The 22,675-nt window shown below is 38.6% G+C and overlaps 1 protein-coding gene across 8 annotated transcripts in view; it reads left to right on the top strand.

Moving 5' to 3' along the window:
- The window catches only part of Nsd1 (nuclear receptor binding SET domain protein 1), a 107,111-nt gene that overhangs the window by 50,334 nt on the left and 34,102 nt on the right, over nt 1-22,675 (top strand). For all 8 annotated transcript variants that reach the window (XM_041660029.1, XM_041660034.1, XM_041660031.1 and 5 more), the window contains 6 exons: nt 615-885; nt 3,174-3,283; nt 8,271-8,346; nt 16,308-16,426; nt 17,235-17,378; nt 22,528-22,651. In XM_041660029.1, the coding sequence (XP_041515963.1) occupies nt 615-885; nt 3,174-3,283; nt 8,271-8,346; nt 16,308-16,426; nt 17,235-17,378; nt 22,528-22,651 (844 nt within the window). The remainder of the gene's footprint in view (nt 1-614; nt 886-3,173; nt 3,284-8,270; nt 8,347-16,307; nt 16,427-17,234; nt 17,379-22,527; nt 22,652-22,675) is intronic.

The raw sequence follows: 22,675 nt of genomic DNA, 5'->3' as shown, positions 1-22,675 counted from the left end.
TTTTAAATCTCCATGAGTTTGATTCTTCCAGATTGAACTAGTGGAGTTTTGTACTACTTTGAACTGTTTCCCTTAGCATAATATCCTCAGGCTTAATTCACATTATAGCAAGTATCAGAATCTCTTGGGTTTGTTTTGTTATGTTTTGTTTTTGGGGGGGGGGGTTGTTTGTTTGTTTTGTTTTCTGAGACAGGGTTTCTCTGTGTAGCCTTGGCTGTCCTAGTGTAGACCAGACTGGCCTTGAACTCACAGGCCTTGAACTCACAGATCTTCCTGCCTCTGCCTTCAGAGTGCCCGTGCCAAGATTAAAGGTGTGAGCTACCACCACCACCAGGTCCTTAATGTTTCATGTTTTTAATTGCCCTTTTATTCCCCTTTTGGTAAATTGTAATAATTTTGTCCTGTGTAGCCGGGCGATGGTGGTGCACGCCTTTAATCCCAGCACTCGGGAGGCAGAGGCAGGCGGATCTCTGTGAGTTCGAGACCAGCCTGGTCTACAGAGCTAGTTCCAGGACAGGCTCCAAAGCCACAGAGAAACCCTGTCTCGAAAAACAAAAACAAAAACAAAAAAAAAAATTTGTCCTGTGTATTCTATTTGTATCTACTATGTTTAGGTAAGTTCCCGCTGTGAAGACGAAAGCCTTCTTGCCCGATGTCGCTCTAGTGCTCAGAACAAGCAGGTGGATGAGAATTCTTTGATTTCAACTAAAGAAGAGCCTCCAGTTCTTGAAAGAGAGGCTCCATTTTTGGAAGGGCCCTTGGCTCAGTCAGATCTTGGAGTTGGACATGCTGAGTTGCCACAGCTGACCTTATCTGTTCCTGTGGCTCCAGAAGTCTCTCCGCAGCCTGCTCTTGAGTCTGAGGAATTGCTTGTTAAGACACCAGGTAAGGTGGGGCTGGGGTCTCAGTGTATAAGCAGATGTGATTGGATGCAGCAGGAACTTTCTTCTATGTGTTGTTGTAAAGCTAACATCTTTTACTGTTTATGATTTTGTTCAAGGAAATTCCTGAAATAGTGGCTAATTTGATATAGCTTCTGACCACAAATGAGTCTGTGGAGTACTGTGAAGGAGATGTCTTTAGAAACTATCCTGTTTTATTGTCCTTTCATGATTATTGATCAGCTGCAGTGTGAACTAACAAACAAGTAGGAATGCTGCACACAGGTGGGCTAGAGAGATGGCTCAGAAATTAAGAGCATTGGCTGCTCTTCTAGAGGTTCTGAGTTCAATTCTCAGCAACCACATGGTGGTTCACAACCAATGAAATGTGGTGCCCTCTGGCTTGCAGGCAGAACACTATATGCATAACAAATAAATAAGAATCTTTTTAAAAAAACTTAAATATTTTGGTGGCTGGGTGGTGCTATCATTCATTCATTCATTTATTCCTCCCTTCTCCTTCTTCAAGATGGGTCATCATATAGCCCTGGCTGTCCTGGAACTCCTTCTGTAGATCAGGCTGACCTTGAACTCAAAAAAATCTCTAAAGTTGTTTCATCACGTATAAACTGGCTATAATAGGAACTGGAAAAATAGCTCAGCTAGAAAAATAGCTCAGTTGATGATATGATTGCTGCAGTTCAGTCCCCAGTACCTACATTAAAATTCCAGGTATAGTGGTGCATGTTGGGAATGCCAGTCAGAGGCAGCCTGTGAGCCCTTGGCCCCAGTGAAAACAAGGTGGATGGGCTCTGAGGAACACCTTGCAAAGTTGAGCTCTGGTCTCTACAGGTATACCCTAACAGCCTAAAAGGAATCAGTGTGTAACATTAGAATTTTGAAAACAAATTAAGCATCTAGTAAGTTTTAGTATTCCCTTTAAGTTCATTTCCAACTGGTTCTCATTTCATTATTTGCTATTTCACCTGGGAAGAATTAAATCTAAAAGTACTATTTGTATCATCCTGGTTATTGGGTGTTGCTTTAGTCTGTCAAGGACTGTTACTTGTCCTTCTATTTAGATAATAAGTATCTATACATCCCCCAGCATTAGTTACTGGTATTTTTTCTTAAAATTCTAGTTATTCTTACTGCAGTAAAACAGAATCTTAAAAGATTTTTGTTTCATTTTATGTTATGTTGTTTTAATTTTTGCTATGCCAGGGATCACTCCTAGCGATTCACACATGTTAAGCAAGTGACTTGACACTGAACTATATGTCCAACTCCTAAAAGATTTCTTAAATTCCATTTATTTGTGTGTGTTTGTATACATGCACAAGTGTGTGAGCATGTCACCACATATTTGTGGAGTTCAGAGGACAACTTTCAGAGGGACAGTTTTTCTTCTATCATGTTTGTTCTGGGATCAAACTTAACTTGTCAGGCTTGGCACCAAGTGATTTTATACACTATGCCATCTGGCCTAACTAAAAGGTATGTTTTAAGGAACAGGAATAAGTACTTACTGTATCACACAAACATACCTGTTTGTGCATGTGTGCGTGCGCATTTATATTGTAGGATTATTTGTTTTACTATTTTCCTATTTTGAGAGTGTTTATAGCCCTAGCTGTTCTTGGTACTCACTATAGAACAGGCTGGTCTTTTCATCCACAGAGATCTGCCCATTTCTGTCTCTGGACTGCTGGGATTAAAGGGGTGCACTACCACACATAGTTTGTTTTACTTTTTTGTTTTGTTTCTTTTGTCTTTTTTGGTGATGTGGGGGGAGGGTTGATCCCCCCCACACACACACAGGATTTCTCTGTATGTAGTCCTGGCTGTTCACTTTGTGGTCCAGGCTGGCCTAATAGGGGTTCTCCTGCCTCTGCCTTCTAAGTGCTGTGGTTAAAGGTGTATGCTACCTCTACCTGGCTTTGTTTTACTTGTTTTGAAGGTCTGTTTGTGCCCAGACTCCAGCTCTACTTTATTTATCCTCACCATCAGTTGATTGCTATAATTGCTCTTTTGTCCTTTTGATTTTTGCCCTTTTTCTATGGTTCACACATGCACACAGTCATCATGCATTAATGTGTGCCTTCATTATGTAAAATTAAATGTATTTTAGTAAGCACTATTTTAGAGTAATACATTCATGCTGTTCCTTTTCTTATAACATAATGAAAAATGTAAAAAAGATTGTGACTTATATTAATACAAGTTTTTATTTTTCAAAATTAGCTTGTGCTGAATTTTCAAAGCATCTAAGGAAAATTATGTGCATTTCAGGGAATTATGAAAGTAAGCGTCAAAGAAAACCAACTAAGAAACTTCTTGAATCCAATGATTTAGACCCTGGATTTATGCCCAAGAAGGGTGATCTTGGCCTTTCTAGAAAGGTATGTTATTTTTGTCAAATGTAAAATAGGCTTAAACCCATGAAAAACATGATTAAAAATTGCATTTTTCAGTAGTACTTTTAACATTTATCTGCATAGTCATCCTTCTTTAATCGTGGTTTCACTTTCCACAGTTCCAATTAACTAATAACTATACCCTATAAACTATAAGTATTTAATGGCAAATTCAAGAAATACACAATTCATATTTAAAATGCATGTGTGTGACTTATTCTTTGTCCAGGCTGTCTATATCATTGTGTGGGTTACTGGGTTAATTCATGGTATGACACTGTTTGCTTTGAAGTGATGCTTTTGACCAATTAGGATTCTAAAGTGCGAGTTTCGTGCTGGCAGCTTGAATATGCTAAAGAGCCTGGTAAGTGCCTTCTTTAAGTGGAAAAGTAAATGTTCTTGTGTTACTAATGAAATAAAACTATATGTTGAGCTTGCTGAGAAGTCTATTAAGAATGAGCCATCATCCCATTAAATTATGACAACAGAAATTTGTGAAACTTTTGATAGTCTTCTACAAACTACAGAAATTACAATCAGAAGTGTTTAATAAGTGCCCAGTTAAAATGGAAAGGTCATTTCATTTGTGGGTGGAACACATAAACCAGAAAGTGTGTTCCAATTGATGGCATAGAGGTGTGTCTGAAGAATTGAGCTGTTGCCAGACGGTGGTGGCACACACCTTTATTCCCAGCACTCCGGGAGGCAGAGGTAGGAGGATCTCTGTGAGTTCGAGGCCAGTGTGGTCTACAAAGTATGTTCCAGGACTGGCCCCCCATAGCTACTGGGAAACCTTGTCTCAAAAAACAAAATAAGTAAATAAATTAATTTTAAAACAAGAATTGAGTCATTATAAAAACCTCATAAAAAAGTAATACAAAGCTATGCAAATAAAATTTAGCTACAGAGATATTAGGAATAGAGTTGGACTGCAATATCTAAAAATTACTAGAGAAGCATTGTCTGCTGTTGCAGAAGTGACTGCCACCTTTTTAGCAGAGTTGGAGAAGTTGATTAATGAGAACTACTGTGGAAAACAAATTTACATGTGATAAACATGTGCATTTTTAGATGAGGATATCCAGTAAAATATATTCATAAAAGTGCAAAGGAGGGACTGCCTTATGCATAAGATAGATTATGAAGAGGACATGAACTCTGGTATGTAAGTGCACATGAGATATTTTAAGAAAGAGAAGAAAAGAAACCACATTCATGTAATTTATTATGGTATACTTTTTATACTTTATAGTTTGGTCTTGTGCCTAATTAAAAATTCAAGTTTAATATATGTTATGCTATGTGTAGGACTATGTGTAGTATGTATATTTTCAAGAATCCAAAAGAAAGTTCTCAAATATTTCCCTTGTGGCAGGGTAGAGATGGGGATAATGTATGCCAATGTGTATAGAAATTACAGAGTTTTAGTATGCGTCCTTGATCTATTTGAGATCTTATATTTAAAAACTGTTTTGCAGTACATAGCTTTGATGTGAGCTCACTTCAGGTGTTTTTTGTTTTGTTCTTTCTTTCCTTCCTTTTGACAGTATTAGAAATTAATCCTAGAGCTCACAGATGCTCAGCATGCATTCTGAGATAGATTTCTCCCTTCCCTTCTAAATCATGTTTTTGTTTATTCTTTGAGAATTTCATGCAGTGTATGTTGACTGAATTCATTCCCCCTTCCTAATTCCCCTAGCTCTCACCTTCCTTCCCTCCCCATTCACATTCATATTCTCTCTTCCTGTCTTCTGTAAACAGATAAATAAATAATTTCGGGAATAAAGAACAAAAAATCTTGGAGTCTGGTTTGTGTTGACCAGCTATTTCTGTCGGTGTCGTTTTTCCTAGAGTGTGGTTGACATACCAAGTGTTACTATATTGCTAAAACTAATTTTCTCTTAGTCAAATGCAGTAACTCCTTGACTAGTGGTAGGACCTCATGTCTACCTCCTCTCCTCTATGCTAGGATTTTGTCTGATTTGAATTTGTGCATGCCGTCAGGATATGTTTGATTGTCTGGAAAATACTGTTTAATGACTTAACTAGCCTTGGTTTCTTGCTCTTGTTGACAGTGTCAGCTATGGGTTCCAGCTCATGGATTAGTCCTTAAATCTAATTTTAAAGGTTGTTGGTTATTCTCATAACATTTGTGCCCTGCCATAGGCCAAAGCAGCTTTTTTTTAACCAGTGATAATAAAACACAGTGAGGAAATCCACTTGAAGCCAGTCAAGGTGATTTATATATAGCAAGGGGGGAAATCCAAGCAGAGATAGAGAAGGAAAGAAGGTGGAGTTAGGGAGACACCATGTAGCTGTCCAAGAAGTAAGAGGTAACAAACCATGAGCCTCTTGGAAATGGGTTAATTTAAAATGTAAGAACTAGCTAGAAATAGGCCTGAGCCACTGGCCAAAGAGTATTGTGATTAATACAGTTTTTGTGTGATTATTCAGGTCTGGGTGGCTGGGAAACAGAAGCACATTTACACTTGGGCACAAGAACCTCCTGCCTTTATCTCCTCAACAACGTTTATTTTAGGCTATGTTACCAGACTGAGATTTTCTTTACAAATGAAATACGTTTTTATGATAAAGTTGGCGCTAGTTGTTACTTATTTACTTTAAGGCAGATTCTTGCTCAGTTTTAGTCTGTACTGGCATTTACTGTATATATGGTACTCTGGTCCCATATTTGTGTTCCTTTTTGTCAACCTCTCAACTGTTAGAGTCCCTGGCATGAGAAGCCATGGCCAGCTTGCACAATATTTTTTCCTAAACTTAAAACCTTTTAACCTGATTTGTGTTGTTTTGTAGCATGAATTCTAGATGGTCTTAATAATAAAAGCCCAGAGTCAGATATAGGGGTTAATGCTGAAGATCAGAGAAGCGGAGAGGCCAGCCACTAGAGAGTTCTTTTACCTCTACCAATGCTCAGGCAGAAGGCATGATTCTGTCCTCAGACTGTGCTGAGCTTCTGACTCCTTTTGCATCATATTCCTCTCGGTCTGCCCAGCCATATCACTCCTGTCTCCACTTCTCTTGTGCTGAGATTACCTTTGTGTGAGCTCTGTTTCTCTTTTAGACAGATTCAGTCTTGTGCAGCCCAGGGTGGGCTTGAACTAACAGAGATTGCTCTGCCTCTGTCTCTCGAGTCCTGGGATTAAAGTTCAAATATTTGAAATCATGATTTTGCAGTTACAGATTTGCTTTTCACTAACAGTGAAAAGTCCAGTATTAAATGGTACACAGAAGTAGAAAGTTAATTCTATTATCAAAATAGAATTGGTTCTTTAGAAGTCTGACTGGAGAGGTGACTTGGAGAGTAAAAGGACTTATCTCCAAGCCTGATAATCTGAATCTGATTCCTGAGCCACACGATGAAAGGAAAGAACCAACTCCTCTAAGCTGTCCTTTGACCTCCTCAATCCCCAATATGCACAGATTCCTCTCCAATAACACAAAATAACTGAATATAAAAAGTATTTTTGATGAATCTTGAAAAGGAAAATAAATAATACTATAAAATCATAGTTAGTGATTCATAGTCATTGGTGTTGACTCAGCGCCTTTAATCCAGCACTTGAGAGGCAGAGGCCAGGTGAATCTCAGTGAACTCGAGCCAGCCTGGTCTACAAAGTGAGCTCCAGGAAAGCCAGAGCAATTACACAAGAAACCATGTCTCAAAAAAACCAGAAATAAATAAATAAATGAAAATAAATGTCATAGTTTTTGGATTTCTATCCTTGCTTAGCTGGAGCAAGCTTAGGTCTTATAATCTTTCCCCTTCCCTCCCTTCCTTTTCTGAGACAGGGTTTCTCTGTGTAGCCCTAGCTGTCCTGGAATTCTTTCTGTAGACCAGGCTGGCCTCAAACTTAGTATCTACCTGCCCCTGCCTCCTGAGTGCTGGAATTAAAGGTAAACACTGCCACCACCCAACAAGTATTTATTTATTTTTAAATATTTTTTACGATTTATTTAACTTTATTTTATGTGAAGGTGTCAGATTCCCTGTAACTGGATCTTCAGACCGTTGTGAACTGCCATGTGGGTGCTGGGAATTGAACCTGGGTCCTCTGGAAGAGCAGTCAGTACTCTTAAGCACTGAGCCATCTCTCCAGCCCCCAAGTATTTATTTTCATATTAATAGAATATCATTTATTTAAGGACTTTAGCCAGGTATAGTAACCTTTCCTTTTTCTAAACTTTTAGGTTAAGTGTACAAAGTAATGGATTTAATTGTGGCATTTTTGTATCTGTGTTCCATTGTTCATTGCTTTCAGTCCTTCCCCTCTTCTACTGTACTTCCAGTACCTCTTATTCCCCAACTGGTCCTTTCTCCTTGCAAATAGAGTCGCCTGCTTCATTTAGGGTGTTTAATAATAACTTTAATCTAAAATAGTAAGTTGTCATGCTATTCCATAATTTAGAATTGTTTTATTGTTCAGTGTTCATTGTTCCTTGAGTCAGTTTTTCAATGTTATTTGGTATAGTATGTATTTAAATAGAACGTATACTAAAATTGGAACATACAGAGAATTGGGTCTTTGTATAATGATGGTATGGATATTGTTCAAATATATTTGTGTGTGTGTGTGTGTGTGTGTGTGTGTGTATTACATTACATGAAAACACAGAATTGAGACAAGGTCTATGTAGCTTAAAATGACGTGTGTAGCTGAGGATGACCTTGAACTCCAAATACACCACCACAGCCAGTATGGTCCTTGTTTTTTGCTTTATTTATTTATGTATTTATTTATTTAGTTTTCTTCTGTTTTAAGGCAAGGTCTTATTATCCAGTCTCCAACCACAAATTGGGTTCTGCTTCAGCTTCCTGGGTGCTTAAATTACTGTATTGATAGTAGAAATTGCCAAAATAACCCAGGATTTGTTGCTGTGGCTGTAGCACATACAGTGCTAACGAATGGTTTTCTGTACCTGGTAAATCCTATTGCTTTCTTCCTATTTACAGTGCTTTGAAGTGGGTTCTTTGGAGAATGGCATTGTTGACTCACGTGCTACATCTCATTTGAAAGAGTATCGTGGAGGTGAGTGTTTTTGATGTTGAGAAAATATAAAGCAGACAAATTTTAAGCACTTTGACTAGAAAGTTAATTTCTTGTTTAAAATGATGAACCCATACAATTATAGTTTTGAGACTTTCTAGACAGTATGCTTTCTGAAATCCATAGGAATCTATTTAGTCTTACACTGTTACCAGTTAAATGAAGTTAAAGTTTTTTAGTATGAAAATATTTGGACCAATTGTGAAATATCAGTTCCTCCTTAATTTCCTCAAGTAGTCTTAACTCTCCAGGTTGTACCATTAATTTCATAGCATTGATCCAGTTTTGATTTCTGTGGTAGAAAATGTCCAGTGTAGTTTGAGAGGAAAATCGTAAATTATCTGAGTTGTCCTCAAATTGTTTAGCTTGTTTGTTTATAACATCTAAATTGACTTTAGTTTCTTTGGGTGTAAATGTGACTGTTTGTCAAATAGCGTATGCTTGAAAAAGAGAGGGTATATGTTTGATCCTTGTCTGTTGTAGTTATGTCTTTCATTCTTGTTCTGTTCCCACTATAATGCTTCTTCCCTATAAACCCCAGCTGCTTTCTTCTTTTTTTGTTGTCTATTTTCCGTAACACAATGATTTCAGTTAGCTTCCTGCATGGACATACGTGGGGTGTCATTGACTGGAGATGGGAAGTTATAGTAACTGTACTCCTAAAGAAAACTACTCTCTCTCTTTTCCCTCAGCTGTAATGTCTTTCACTGGTTCCTTAGGGAAAGGTGAGGTCTTATACGTCCTCTAGTTCATAATGAATTGTTGACAGAATCCATTTGTCTCCTGTGCACAGCTACTATGAATTCATGAAGAGAATGGCCGTGCCATCTCTAGGAGACAGTCTAACAGCATTCTTCCTTTCCCTGGCTCTTACAATTACAGAATTGTTCTTTATTTTACAGTACTCCCCAGTCTTTAGTGGGGTTCATGTAGATGTACTGTTTAGGCCTGGGTACTCAAACGCCACCTATTTTCAGCACTTTGACCTGTTATAATTGCCTTTATTAACCACTGCCTACTGCAAGAAAAATCTCTGCTCAAGGCTGAAAGCAGCATTAATCTATAGATATAAACATAGGCATTTAGAAAGTAGCTTGGCAACATGTCATACAGCAATAAACCAGGTGTTTCCCTTCTCCCTTCCTAGGCATGTGACCTTCCTAGTCAAAAGCTTTTGATTAGCTTCACAGTACCAATTATGAATGCCATCCAATGGAGCAGGCCTTAGATCCATTCAGAAAGTGACTGTTGCTCCATTAGACTAGTCATGCCACTATTGCACTGGTGGACATATCTTGTTTGTCAGGTTTATAGCTTCCCTAGCACTGTAATGGGACCTTTTAGCATGATGAAAGCTGGCTAACGTGGAGGGAGCTTACCACTCAGTTCCAATTTGAATCCTCACTTTCCTGACCCTTTAGTTGAATTGTTCGTAGCCCTGACTGGCCTTGAACTCATTTTATTTTGTAGACCAGGCTGTAGTGTGTTTGTTTGCTTGTTCCCTAGTTCCTTCCTTCCTCTTTTTAGATATAGCTGACAGGGTCTCTTTATATAGCCCTGGCTGTACTGAAACTGGATGTAGACTAGCTGACATCACAGAGATCTGCCTGCCTCTACCTTTCAAATGCTGGAATTGAAGGGGTGTATCGCCAAGCCTGTTCCCTGTAGTGACTTTTAAAGGCTTGATTTTCTTTTATTTGAAATTCCACAGATTATTCCGGTTTTAGAATCATTATTGAGTTATCACTTCAAAATTGAGCACATGCCACTAGATATGCTCTGTTGGCAAAATCTTAGATGTGCATTTCTGAGACCGTGATCCATGGTTGTTAAGTGGATTATCATACATGTTGGTTGATTTTAGTTATGGGCAATTAGGAACACCTGTCCATCAGTTTGCTTGCTTTTTTTTTTTAAGGTTAGAGATAATGTCAACCAGCTCATTGTTTAAGAGCATGGATTGCTCTTCCAGAGGACCTGGGTCAATTCCCAGCACCCATATGGCAGCTCACAGCTATCTTTAATTATAATTTCAGGGAACCCTACACCCTCACCCAGACATACATGCAGGCAAAACACCAATGCACACTAGAAAATAGGTAAATAAATAAACTTAGAAGCTTTGTCCTTTGCGAATTTCATTTACATGATTGAGTGCATGAGGATTTTATATCTATAGCTGGGCAAAGTAGTGCACACCTGTGATCCCACTACTTGATAAGATGAAACGGGAATTTCTGTGAGTTAAAGGCCAGCCTGGTTTGTTTGTTTTTGTTTTTTTTTTTTAAACTTAAACCTACCGAACATTTTTTTTAGTTTTTATGGTTTATTTAACTTTATTTTATGTGCATTGGTGTGAAAGTGTCAAATCCCCTGGAACTGGATTTTCAGACAGTTGTGAGCTGCCATGTGGGTGCTGGGAATTGAACTCGGGTCCCCTAGAAGAGCAGTCAGTGCTCTTAACCGCTGAACCATCTCTCCTGCCCCGCCAGCCTGGTTTGTATAGTGCATTCCAGGCCAGCCATAACTACATAATAAGACAAATCAAAACAAACAAAAAAACCCAAATATTTTCTTTTTTCTTGGATACGGTTTCCAGAAACTCTTAACTCACGATAGAGCATTTACCCAGCATGCATGAGACATGAGTTCTCTTCTTAGCACCTTCAAGTAAAAAGAACTCTACGTTAACTCTTCTCTTAGTCTTGAATATTATTAACTCTAGTAAAGTCTTATCCCCATAAAGCATTCAGAAACAGTAGCATTGATAATAGCTTTATTGGTTAATTAGCATAAATGTCTTGGAACTTTTTATTTTTTAAAAAGATTCCTCCCACTCTAGTTTTTAGTACTTTAAAGTAGATTTTAAGAGCACATAAAGGTTAAACACAAAGGCCTAGTGAGCTCAAGCCCAGCTGGGTCCACAGATCAAGTTCCAGGAAACTGTAGAAAAAACAAAAATAAAACAAAAACAATATCAAGAATGTGAAGCAAAAATGATAAGATGAAATTTTGGTGTCCACAACCAGAGTTTTTCTCTTTAAACTAATTATTTACAGCCAGATTGGAATCCCCATTGTGCAAAATCAAGAACTGAACAGTATATACAAACTAGACAGTTAAATTTCTTTTTTAAAAGAAGATCTCAGTGTGTAACCTTGACTGGAGTGCAACTTAGTTGATAGACCTGAATGACCTCAAACCTCATGGAAATCAATCTGTCTCTGCCTCCCAGATGGTGGAATGAAATGCATGTGCTGCCATGCAGGGCTAGTTAAGTGTTCTTTACAGACAATCTACACCCATTTGACTTAAACCCATCATACTTTCTACTATGTAATGTGATTTTTTTTTTTTTAGACAAATCCTACTAAGTGGTGATTTTAATACCAAGTGTTTGTTCTTTTCAAGTATAAACTGGTTTTTAGCTGAATTAAGATTGCAGATCAGGGGTGGGAAAGATATCTTTAGAGGCTAAAGGCACTTTCTGTGTGTCTTTATAATCTTAGTTTGGTTGCCAGGACTCTCTGTGTTCTCTGTGCTTTAGCATGTCCTTGCCTACACATGCACACACGCACCATTTCTGACCAGATGATAGAATGTTTTTGAAGATACAGATCACTTTTAAGTACTGCATACAACATTACTATTATAATTATATGATATCCAAACAAATTTCACTACCAGATCCTAAAGTAGACGTCAGTCTAAAATGCTTATTAAATTACTCATAGGTATAAGTATAGGTTAAGATTTTCAAATCTATTTTTTGTCTTACTAAATGAAGAATGCCACAGTTATAGACTATACCAGAGAGCACGAGGTCATTAATCCTAACAACACCCTTCATTCCTGGGATCAGTGTCTAGGGACCTCCTTGAGTAGGCAGGCAGATCCCCCTTTAAGGAGAGACCTATTCTGTGTAAGTCTGGTCAGTGTTAAGACACTTAGGCTTAGGGACTGCAGGTAGAGTGCTTGACTAACGTACATGAAGCATCACAAGGTGTGCTGACACATGCCTATGATCTCAGCTTCTGGAAGATTCAGCAAGAAGGAGTGCCATTAGTCTGATGTCAGCCTGAGCCACAGAGTAAAATCCTGTTCTAGAACATCAGAAAAAAATTCTAATGATAAGAGGATAAACTATGCAACTGCGGCACTAGAAGAAAATGAGACAGCATAACTTAGTTCAAATGGGTACAGCGAAGGAAGGAATATCGTATAGTACTAGAATTTAAAACATACTTTGGATAGAAAAAGCTGACCACAATTCCATTTTAAAAGTCTATAATAATATACTCATACAGGTTAATTTTTAAAGTAAAAGATGTTGGGAATTTTTTTCTTTTGCATTTTATGATTCTGGGCCTGAGTACTTTAAAATTAGGGGAAAGTTATTTAAAATGGTGAAAACAATGGTTGGAGAAGTAGTAAATTTTATAAGTTAGAGCATTTATATTCTGTGAGATCCTGTATCAACACTTTCACATTCAGTACCTCTGTCTTCAGTGAGTATCTGCACACACAAATAGAAAGAATGGGTATGATGGTTCTTGTTTCTAAGCATAGCCCTTAAGAGGCAGAGACAGATGGATTTCTGTTAGTTAAAGGCCAGCTTGGTCTACTAATCAAGTTCTAAGCCAGCTAACGACATATGAGACCCTGTCTCAAAAAAAAAATGTAAATAAGAAAATAGTGGATTCATTCCAAAATTAAATGGACCAAAGCTGGGCATGATTCTCCAATGTCTGGAAGCAAGCTACATGCTCTGAGCATGTCCATAGCCAGGACTCAGGAGTGTTTTTCAGAATTCTTTATGAACCTTTAGAAGTTCTTGGAGCAAAGTATGAGACCAGGGAGATGTCTCTGAGAAAGTCTGGAGCAGCTGGGACACTTTCCTCCAGTGAGGTAGGCTCCAAGGTTAGCATGGGAAGCGGAAAGATTTACTTAGTACTAACACCTTGCTTCCTTAAGACAGCTAGTTACAAGAGAAAATTTTAGTGTTAATGTATCATCACCATTATTAAATATTAAAACACTTAGTATATATCAAACATGGACAAGGTTTTATTTGGCACTGCTAAAAATAAAGAAACCACTACTTCAAAATGAAGTGCAGAAATGGTATTGAAAAGGATGGTAGTAAACTCAGGCAGTAATTCCAGTTTACTTGATGCCCTTAGGCTCTATGTTTTAAGATCCAGCAATGTTTTAAGATTCAGTATTTGCAGACCAGCCTGGTCTACAGAGCTAGTTCCAGGACAGGCTCCAAAGCCACAGAGAAATTCTGTCTCGAAGATTTAGCTTATGTGGTACATATCATAGAACATCTTATGAAATGCCTGCCTTTAGAGTTTCTATAACAAAGAATTTAAATAGGAAACTGGAATTTCTTTGTCTAGTTCTGCTGGATGAGATTATATATTCACTGTAATTGTTGAATGTTAAAAGGTATACTACCACTCAATGATAATCTTAATTTAAGTCACAAAATGTAGGGAGATCACTTCCATACCTCCATGAGACAAATTTTATCTTACCTTCTTTCTTTATGGCAAGGTCTTACACTTAAAGTCTGGACTTGTCTAGAACTTACTATGTATCTGGCTGAGCCTGGTTATAAGCACATAAAAAAATCTTTTTTTTTAGCCTCCTTGAGTACTTGGTTTACATGTGTAAACCACTATTCCTGTCTCCCACCTTAATTTGCTGGCATTACAAATGCATGCCACCATACCCAACATCTTTTACATGGGTTCTGAGGATTGAACTCAGGTCATCATGCAAACAAGTCAAATATTTTACTGACTAAGCTATTCCCCCAGTCCCCATCTTAGTTCTTAACCTGTAGTGATAGAAGTTGTTTTTTCCAATCTAGAACCTAGGAACTAGAATTTTTTCCTGCATGGTAAGTGCATTTCCTCTACATCTTGTCATAAAATGCAGTTACTTTCAATGAAAGATTTATTTGTATTTGTATGTATGTGTGTTTTGCCTGCATCTTTATATGTACATGGAGTCTCTTCCTCTCCCCCGTCTGCGCCAGCTCTCAGCCCATCCTCATGTGAGTGCGCAGTTTTTGAGACAGGGTTTGTCTGTATAGACATGGCTGCCCTTTTTGTTGCCTCTGCCTCCAGAATACTAGGATTAAAGGTGTGCACCATCATGCATGGCACGTGTGTGCACACACTCAAACACAATTTTCTCTTAGAGGTTGCCTTATGTAACCCAGGCTGCAAGTCAGGATGATCTGTGCACTCCTGATCCTTCTGTTTCTCAAGTGATGAGGTTTTAGAAATGTGTCAGTTTGCCTTGCTTGAGATTGCTTTAATTTTGTAAGCACAGATACAACATTTGCTTATTTATATTTGCACCTCAGAAGATAACTCATTGGAGTTGATTCTGTCCTTCTACCATGTTGATTTAAAGGCTAGTCTTAATCAGTGAGTCATCTCTTTGGCCCTAATTTTGTTTTATGACCTATACCTTTGCTATTCATGTCAGGCCCTGCTAAGAATCCCCACTAATTATGTAAAATTAAATGAAATCTATTTTAAATTTATTTACTTTCTTTTCTTGAGGTCAGGGTTTCTCTGTGTAGCCCTCACTGTCCTGGAACTCACTCGTAGACCAGGCTGGCCTCAAACTCAGAGAGATTTACCTGCTTCTGCCTCCCAAGTGATGGGATCAAAGGTGTATTACCACTCCCTGGCAGAAACTTCTTTTTTTCACCTTAGAGAAAACCTTTATGGCCGGGCAGTGGTGGCGCACTGTCTCCCACCTTAATTTGCTGGCATTACAAATGCATGCCACCATACCCAACATCTTTTACATGGGTTCTGAGCACTCGCGAGGCAGAGACAGGCGGATCTCTCTGAATTCGAGGCCAGCCTGGTCTACAAGAGCTAGTTCCAGGACAGGCTCCAAAGCCACAGAGAAACCCTGTCTCGAAAAAAAAGAAGAGAGGGAGAGAGAGAAAACCTTTATGTAGGATAGTATATTGACAAACAGTTTCAGTTGAAGTATTCGTAACACGAAAACTGATTCAAGGGCTGGAGAGATGGCTCAGTGGTTAAGAGCACTGACTGTTCTTCCAGAATACCATGGTTCAATTCCCACCATGCACATGGCAGCTTACAACTGTCTACAACTTCAAGAAATGACACAAATATACACGCAGGCAAAATACTGATGCACATAAAATGAAAATAAATAATTTTTTATAAAAAGAAAATTGATTCAACATACATCAGCAACATTTTATGGACTTTAAGAACGTCCTTTTAGGCTAGAGAGGTGGGTCAGAGGTTAAGATTTCTTGCTGCTCTTACAAGATGATCTGAAATAGCTTCCTAGCACCCATTTAAGACCGTTTACAACTGCATATAATTTTAGCTCCAGGAATATTGAACATCCTTTTCTGGCCTTCCTAGGCACTACATGTACAAATACTCAGGTATACATAAACACATTTTATATTTTTGAAAGTTATTATGTTTTATTGCTATTTCTTCCTTTCTTGGACTTTCCTGTTAAGTTATTGTAATTAAGTTAGAATAAAACCATAGCTATAGTTGTTGAAAATAAATGCTAGTTTTTAGCTTTATGTCTTAAGTAATAGTTTTTTTAATAAGATAAAACCTATTACTGCTGGGGGTGATGGTACACATTTTAATCCCAGTAAAGGCAAGTGGATCTCTTTGAATTCATGGCCAGCCTGTACCACAGCCAAGAGGAGGTCTGTCTCCCAAAAATAATCCAATAAGTAATTTATTTATTTACATCTGCTTTAGTATTCTAGACACTTCAGTTATAAGTAGATTCTGAGTTAGGTATTACTTTACTTTACCATAGCTTTTAAGGATCCTTAATTTAAGGATGAAAGTTGCTGAACATATATTTGAGTAGCTAGCTATTAGGTAACATTTGTTTTCCTTTTGTAGGCACAACCAAGATATTTGATAAACCAAGGAAGCGAAAACGACAAAGGCATGTTACAGCCAGAGTACACTATAAAAAAGTGAGAAAGGACGGCTCCTCAAAAGAGGCTCCACGCTCGGAGGTATCACTCAGTTCCTCACCTTTCCACCTTCCACGCTAGACGGCCCATCCTCTTCCTTGAAGATTTAAAGAATCTTGACTTATGGAGAGCCCAGTCCTAGCAAAGTACAAATTGCAACTGTGGATAATGGCCCTTTTGCTTGAGATAGCAGAATCATTATATATGTGTTGCCTTAATAAGTGAAGTTGTTCTAAAACTGGAGAGTACAGTCTAAGTAACCAAATAATATGAATGAACCTAGATAGTGCCCCATTAAAGTTCAGACTGCTGTAGGTAGGGGGAAATTCCATATGCTTATTTACTGACCATCAGTTGCTTAGTTTGGGATGTTTACAAACATCAGCTCTTGAAAAGCATTTAAAGCTGTCTTTACAGAGCTTTTGAATTCAAGTTAAAAATAGAATTAGATCCAGTTTTTGAGCATCACAGATGCTGCTGAGTGTTTTCTTTCTAATTTGAATAGAATGCCCAAGGGGGCATTGCCTAGGAAACACGGATCTGGAGGACAAATAAGTAATCAAATAAACTTAAGAATGTTTTCTCTCCCTTAGTGAAACCTTTAAGTGGAACAGCTCAAAAAGTTCCAGTGGAAAAGCCTCAGAGCAGTTAGTGGCAGGGCATGAGGCGCCCACTACCCGTCCAATCACAGCAGGGTTAGAACTAACATTGCATGCAGTCCGCCCGCGTGATTGGCTGAACATCTGTAAGTGCTTGATGGCTAGACAAATAGCAGCCCAGAGGGAGGAGGGGGTCATATGGAAGAGACATCAATAATACAGATGTGGGGTGTTATTTTTTTCTCTGCAAGGGAGAACTGATGATCCACAGGACTGCTGCCAGCCCCAAGGAGATTCTTGAAGATGGTGTAGAACATGATCCTGGGATGTCTGCATCCAAAAAATTGCAGGGTGAACGCGGTGGAGGAGCAGCACTCAAGGAGAATGTTTGTCAGGTAGGGAATGTTTGTCTCATTTTTGTTGCATGTGTACTTTTTGAGAAACCCCCTTTATCTCTTAAAAGACCTTATTATCTTGGTTAGAGAAAATGGTTATGGATGATTCCTGAGGAGTTTCTTTTTTTTTTTTAAGATTTATTTATTTATTATGTATACAACATTCCTTCTATGTATGCTTACATGCCAGAAGAGGGCTCCAGATCTCATTATAGATGGCTGTGAGCCACCATGTGGTTGCTGGGAATTGAACTCAGGACCTCTGGAAGGGTAGTCAGTGCTCTTACCCTATGAGCCATCTCTCCAGCCCCTTGAGTTTCTTTCAGGCTGTAATTCTTTTGTCTCTTTTGATAAGCAAAGAGAAGGAATTAGTTGACTATTGGTTACAGTCTGTCCTTGTGGCCTATGAGTATATACCTCCAGAAGCAGAGCATCCTGGAATCAGACCTAATTGTTTTGAGTCCTAACTGTTGTGCTGATTATTTGTGAGGTGTTTCTCTGGCTTTATGAGTTATTAGTTCCTTGGTTTACCTTTGCAAATTCTTAAAATCTGACATTATGAAAACCTGGCGCTTGGTGTATGTGTGTGTACATATGGGTGGATGTGCAGGTGCATGTGGGCATAACATGGAGGTCAGAGGACAGCTTTGAGTGGAGATCCTCAGGTGACCAACACTTTGTTTGAAATGGAGCCTGTCATTTGGCCTGGAACTTAGACATTGGCCATGCTGACTCAACCATGAGCATCCAGAAGATGGGTCTGTGTGTCCTTTCTCATGTCTCACCACTGCTGGGTACAAGCACACTGCTATGTGGGCTGCTTGAATTTGAACTCAGGTCTCTTGCTTGCAAGTCAAGCGTGTTAGTGATTGATTAACTTTCTTTGCTGCTGTATTTATTTGTTGTTAGGTTTTTCTTTTCTTTTTGAGATGAAATCTTACTTAGTAGCCATAGCTGGCCTGGAACTTCATGTGTTGACCAGGCTGGGCTCAAATTCATAGATGTTTGCTTCCTTTGGGCTCCCTTCTCTGCCGCCAGGGCACTATTGTTTTTTTTTTTAAATATTTATTTATTTTGTATACAATATTCTGTCTGTGTGTATGACTGCAGGCTAGAAAAGGGCACCAGACCCCGTTACAGATGGTTGTGAGCCACCATGTGGTTGCTGGGAATTGAACTCAGGACCTTTGGAAGAGCAGGCAATGTTCTTAACCTCTGAGCCATCTCTCCAGCTCCCGGCACTATTGTTTTTAATTGAAACTACTAAAAAGTAAAACAGGTCCAGGCTATGTTGCTGTGATAGATGCAGTTTTATCCTATTGTCTCTTCGTTGCATTTTTCTCTGTTACATGAAGAATATCTAGGGGCTGGAGAGATGGTTAAGAGCGCTCGCTGTTCTTCCAGAAGTCCTGAGTTCAATTCCCAGCAACTGCATGGTGGCTCACAACCATCTGTAATGAGATCTGTTGCCCTCTTCTGGTGTGCAGGCATACATGGAAGCAGAATGTTGTATACATAATAAATAAATAAATAAATAAATAAATAAATAAATAAATAAATCTTTTCTTTAAAAAATGTCCACCTGAACCAGGCCAGAGACAGACAGGCAGGTCTCTGAGTTCAAGGCCAGCCTGGTGTAGACAGTGAGTTCTAGGACAACCCCTGTCTCTTTGGAATGGGGGTGGAGTGGGGCTTTCCATATTTGGACTAATTCCCAAGTGCAGTATTGATCCTGAAAAGCAGCTCTGCTCATTAATCATTGATAAAACAAGTCAGAATGTAAATGCATTTTACACCGATCATTAAAAGACAATGTTTGTCACTTTAGATGGGATTCACATTTAGTCCTAGCACTCAGAAGACCGAGCCAGCCTGGTAGTCTACATAGTGAGTTCTAAGCCATTGAGTGACTATACAGTGAGACCCTTGCCTTTTTAAAAAAAAAAAAAAAAAGCTTGGTGTGATTACACCCATCTATAATTCCAGCATTTGGTTTTTTTTGTTTGTTTGTTTTTTGTTTTTCGAGACAGGGTTTCTCTGTGGTTTTGGAGCCTGTCCTGGAACTAGCTCTGTAGACCAGGCTGGTCTCGAACTCACAGAGATCCGCCTGCCTCTGCCTCCCGAGTGCTGGGATTAAAGGCGTGCGCCACCACCGCCCGGCTAATTCCAGCATTTGGGAGGGAGATATTGACAGAATGACGTTCATGGCCATTTTAAGCCACATATGGGGATAGTAGGTACAAAGGGTAGCCCTGTGGTCCAGGCTTGCTGTATTGATGTGATGTGCATGCATGTATATTAGGACATACAGATCCTGATATAAACTATTTGTGGCACTTCCTTTGTCAAGTGTCGAGTTCAAAAGTATATGATATGGATATCCCAACTAAGCTGTTATGGTAAACCATGTAGTTAATTTGAATAACATATTCAGTTTGTACTGTAATTGACATTTTCATGTTTTAAACTGAATGTGTTTGCTTACTATATGAAAACTGTTCATTGGCCCTCTATGTATGTATGTACATATACAAAACGAATTTTTGTTTTGTTTTGTAAGTAATAGATAATAGGAAAGTCAAGGTAAGAAAGATAAGCTCTGCCTGTCTCCCTAACATTTTCCTGCTTGTTTATTTAGGTGACCAAGACCTTTTGTTTCTTTTATTCCCCCACCCACCTGTAGACCAGGCTGGCCTAGAACTAGAGATCCACCTGCCTCTGCCTCCCTTGTACTGGGATTAGCGGCGTTTCTTTTGATTTTTTTTTTTAATGGATAGTAGATTTTGGTTTCTGTGGACTAAATCAATTGTATAGATGAAAAAATACTTTGGGAAAGCTTGTTTATATTGTTATGTAATAGTTAATAGTTGGGTCTGTACTGAATATAGATTTATTTGGAGGGGTATACATATGAGTCTATGTTCAGGTGTTTGTATTTCATGACTGTGTTCATGTATATACATGCCTATGCATGGTGGAAGCCATAAGTCGAAAGTAGAGTGTTCTCCCCCCTTTGAGACAAGGTCTCTTTATGTAACCCTGGCTGACCTGAAACGCTGTATAGACCCAGCTGTCCTGGAACTCACTGAGATCCCTCTGCCTCTGTATTGGGATTCGGTCTGTGCACCACCATGCTCAGTTCTGTCCATTTTGATTTTTGAGGCAGGGTCTGTTACTGGAATCCAGAACTTGATGTTTAGGTAGGCAGCCTGGCCAGATGGATCAAGAAATCCAGCGTGGATTTGCAGTGTGCACCACCATGCCTAGCTTTTTTTTTTTCATATATATATATATATATATATATATATATATATATACTTATTATTTATTATGTATTATTCATATATATATTTACTTATTATTTATTATGTATACAATATTCTTTCTGTGTGTATGCTTGCAGGCCAGAAGAGGGCACCAGACCTCATTACAGATAGTTGTGAGCCACCATGTGGTTGCTGGGAATTGAACTCAGGACCTTTGGAAGACCAGGCAATGCTCTTAACCGCTGAGCCATCTCTCCAGCCTCATGCCTAGCTTTTTACATAGATTTGGGGAATGCGCTTGTTTTCTCATGCTTGCAGAGCAAGCTCTTCCCTAACTGAGCCATCTCCTCAGCCTCATTACTCTGTTTTTAAGGAACAACTATTTACACAGCATGTATACCATAAAAGATTAGAGTTTATAAGTGTTTTAAAGTATACAAGAAGATTGTGTATACAATATGCAGTTTTCGTTGTATGAAGGACATGGGTATTCACAGATTGGGTATGGGGGTTTCCTAGTTGATGGTATCAGGCTAATTTTTTTCTGCTTTTTTTTTTGTTGTTGTTGTTGTTGTGAATCAGTTGTAGATACAATGGGATTAAAAAGAAACATTGGGAATTTCCAAGGTTTTCATAATTAGATATAATAGCCTCATTTCATAAGGCTCTTTTTCCTTTTAGTGATATCATGTCTTCATGAGACTGTCTATGTCAGTGATGTTATGTCCCTCTTCCTGGTGGGCCCAAAGCTTTGTGTTTAGTTCCCAGTGAGAGGGACAAAAAGATAAGGGGTGAGAAGGGTTATATTTTTTTATGAAGTAATTTGATATATATCTCAAAGGGCTCTTATTTTGGTACTGTTAGGATCCAAGTCCAATTGGCTGTTATTGCCTCCTGCGCAGCTGTCTGGTTTGTCTCCTCTTAGCTTTGTTCTTGAGTTTGTTTTCCAGTAACCAGCTATAGGAATCTTTTAAAAAATGAACACCTGAGTTCAACCCTCACTTAGCAAAGCTCTTTGCAATTAGATTAAAATCTGAAATTATTGACCTCCTCCCTTTTTTTATGTCATTTACTGCCAGTTATGACCTGTCTTCACTTCAGTAAATTAACAGTGTCTTTCAGTTACATTTTCCTCCCTGTGGGCTTTTTACTTGCTACCTTCCTTTGTCATAACCTACTGTGAACTTTCAGACTCTGACCTAAGATGTCATCCTCATAAACAAAGCCAAGTTAGCTATTTGAATTCTCTGCCTAATACTAATTGATATTGATCATTTTCTGAACTCTTTCCTGTGTTGTTATTATTAGTGTTAATTACCAACTTAGCAGGATTTGGAATCACCTCCCAGGTACACCTGTGAGGGATTGTTTATTCTGTGGTCTTGCCTCTAAGGAATTATCTTGATTAGCTTAATTAATTAAAGTGGGGAAATTTGCCCACTGTGAATGGTGCCATTCCCTTGGCTGAGGTTCCAGACTGTGAGCTAGGCTAAAGTAGTTCATTGCTCTCTGATTTCTCATGTGAACGATGTTTGACCAGCTGCATCAAGCTCCTGCTACCTTGACCTCTCCACCAGAGTAGACCATATCTTGAACTATGAGCCAGAACAAACCTTTCTCCCTTAAATTGCTTTCGTCAGGGTGTTTTATCAGAGCAACAAGAACAGTAACTAAGACAACTATTGTTTTCATTTGTTTGTGTCATCTGTCCCCATTAAAAACCAGAGAATTTCTTGTGCTTGGCATATAGGAAGTAATTATTAATATTAGTTGAAGAAGTGATGGAATTTCACAGATTTTTTCTTTGCTGTTGATCTTATGAGGACTCTTCATTTGGGAGTTTTCTAAAGTCTTTCTACAGACAAATCTCTATTCCTTTACAGAACTGTGAAAAACTGGGTGAGCTGTTACTATGTGAAGCTCAATGCTGTGGGGCTTTCCACCTGGAGTGCCTTGGCCTAACTGAGATGCCGCGAGGAAAATTTATCTGCAATGAGTGTCGCACAGGTAAAGTTGATGACGTCGGAATTT

This window comes from Microtus oregoni, unplaced genomic scaffold (assembly GCF_018167655.1).
Source record: "Microtus oregoni isolate MIOR12 unplaced genomic scaffold, Mior012 000011F_ref0000422, whole genome shotgun sequence".
Classification (NCBI taxonomy): Eukaryota; Metazoa; Chordata; class Mammalia; order Rodentia; family Cricetidae; genus Microtus; species Microtus oregoni.
The sequence above is the reverse complement of the archived record's forward strand: the minus strand, read 5'-3'. Positions and strand labels throughout refer to the sequence as shown.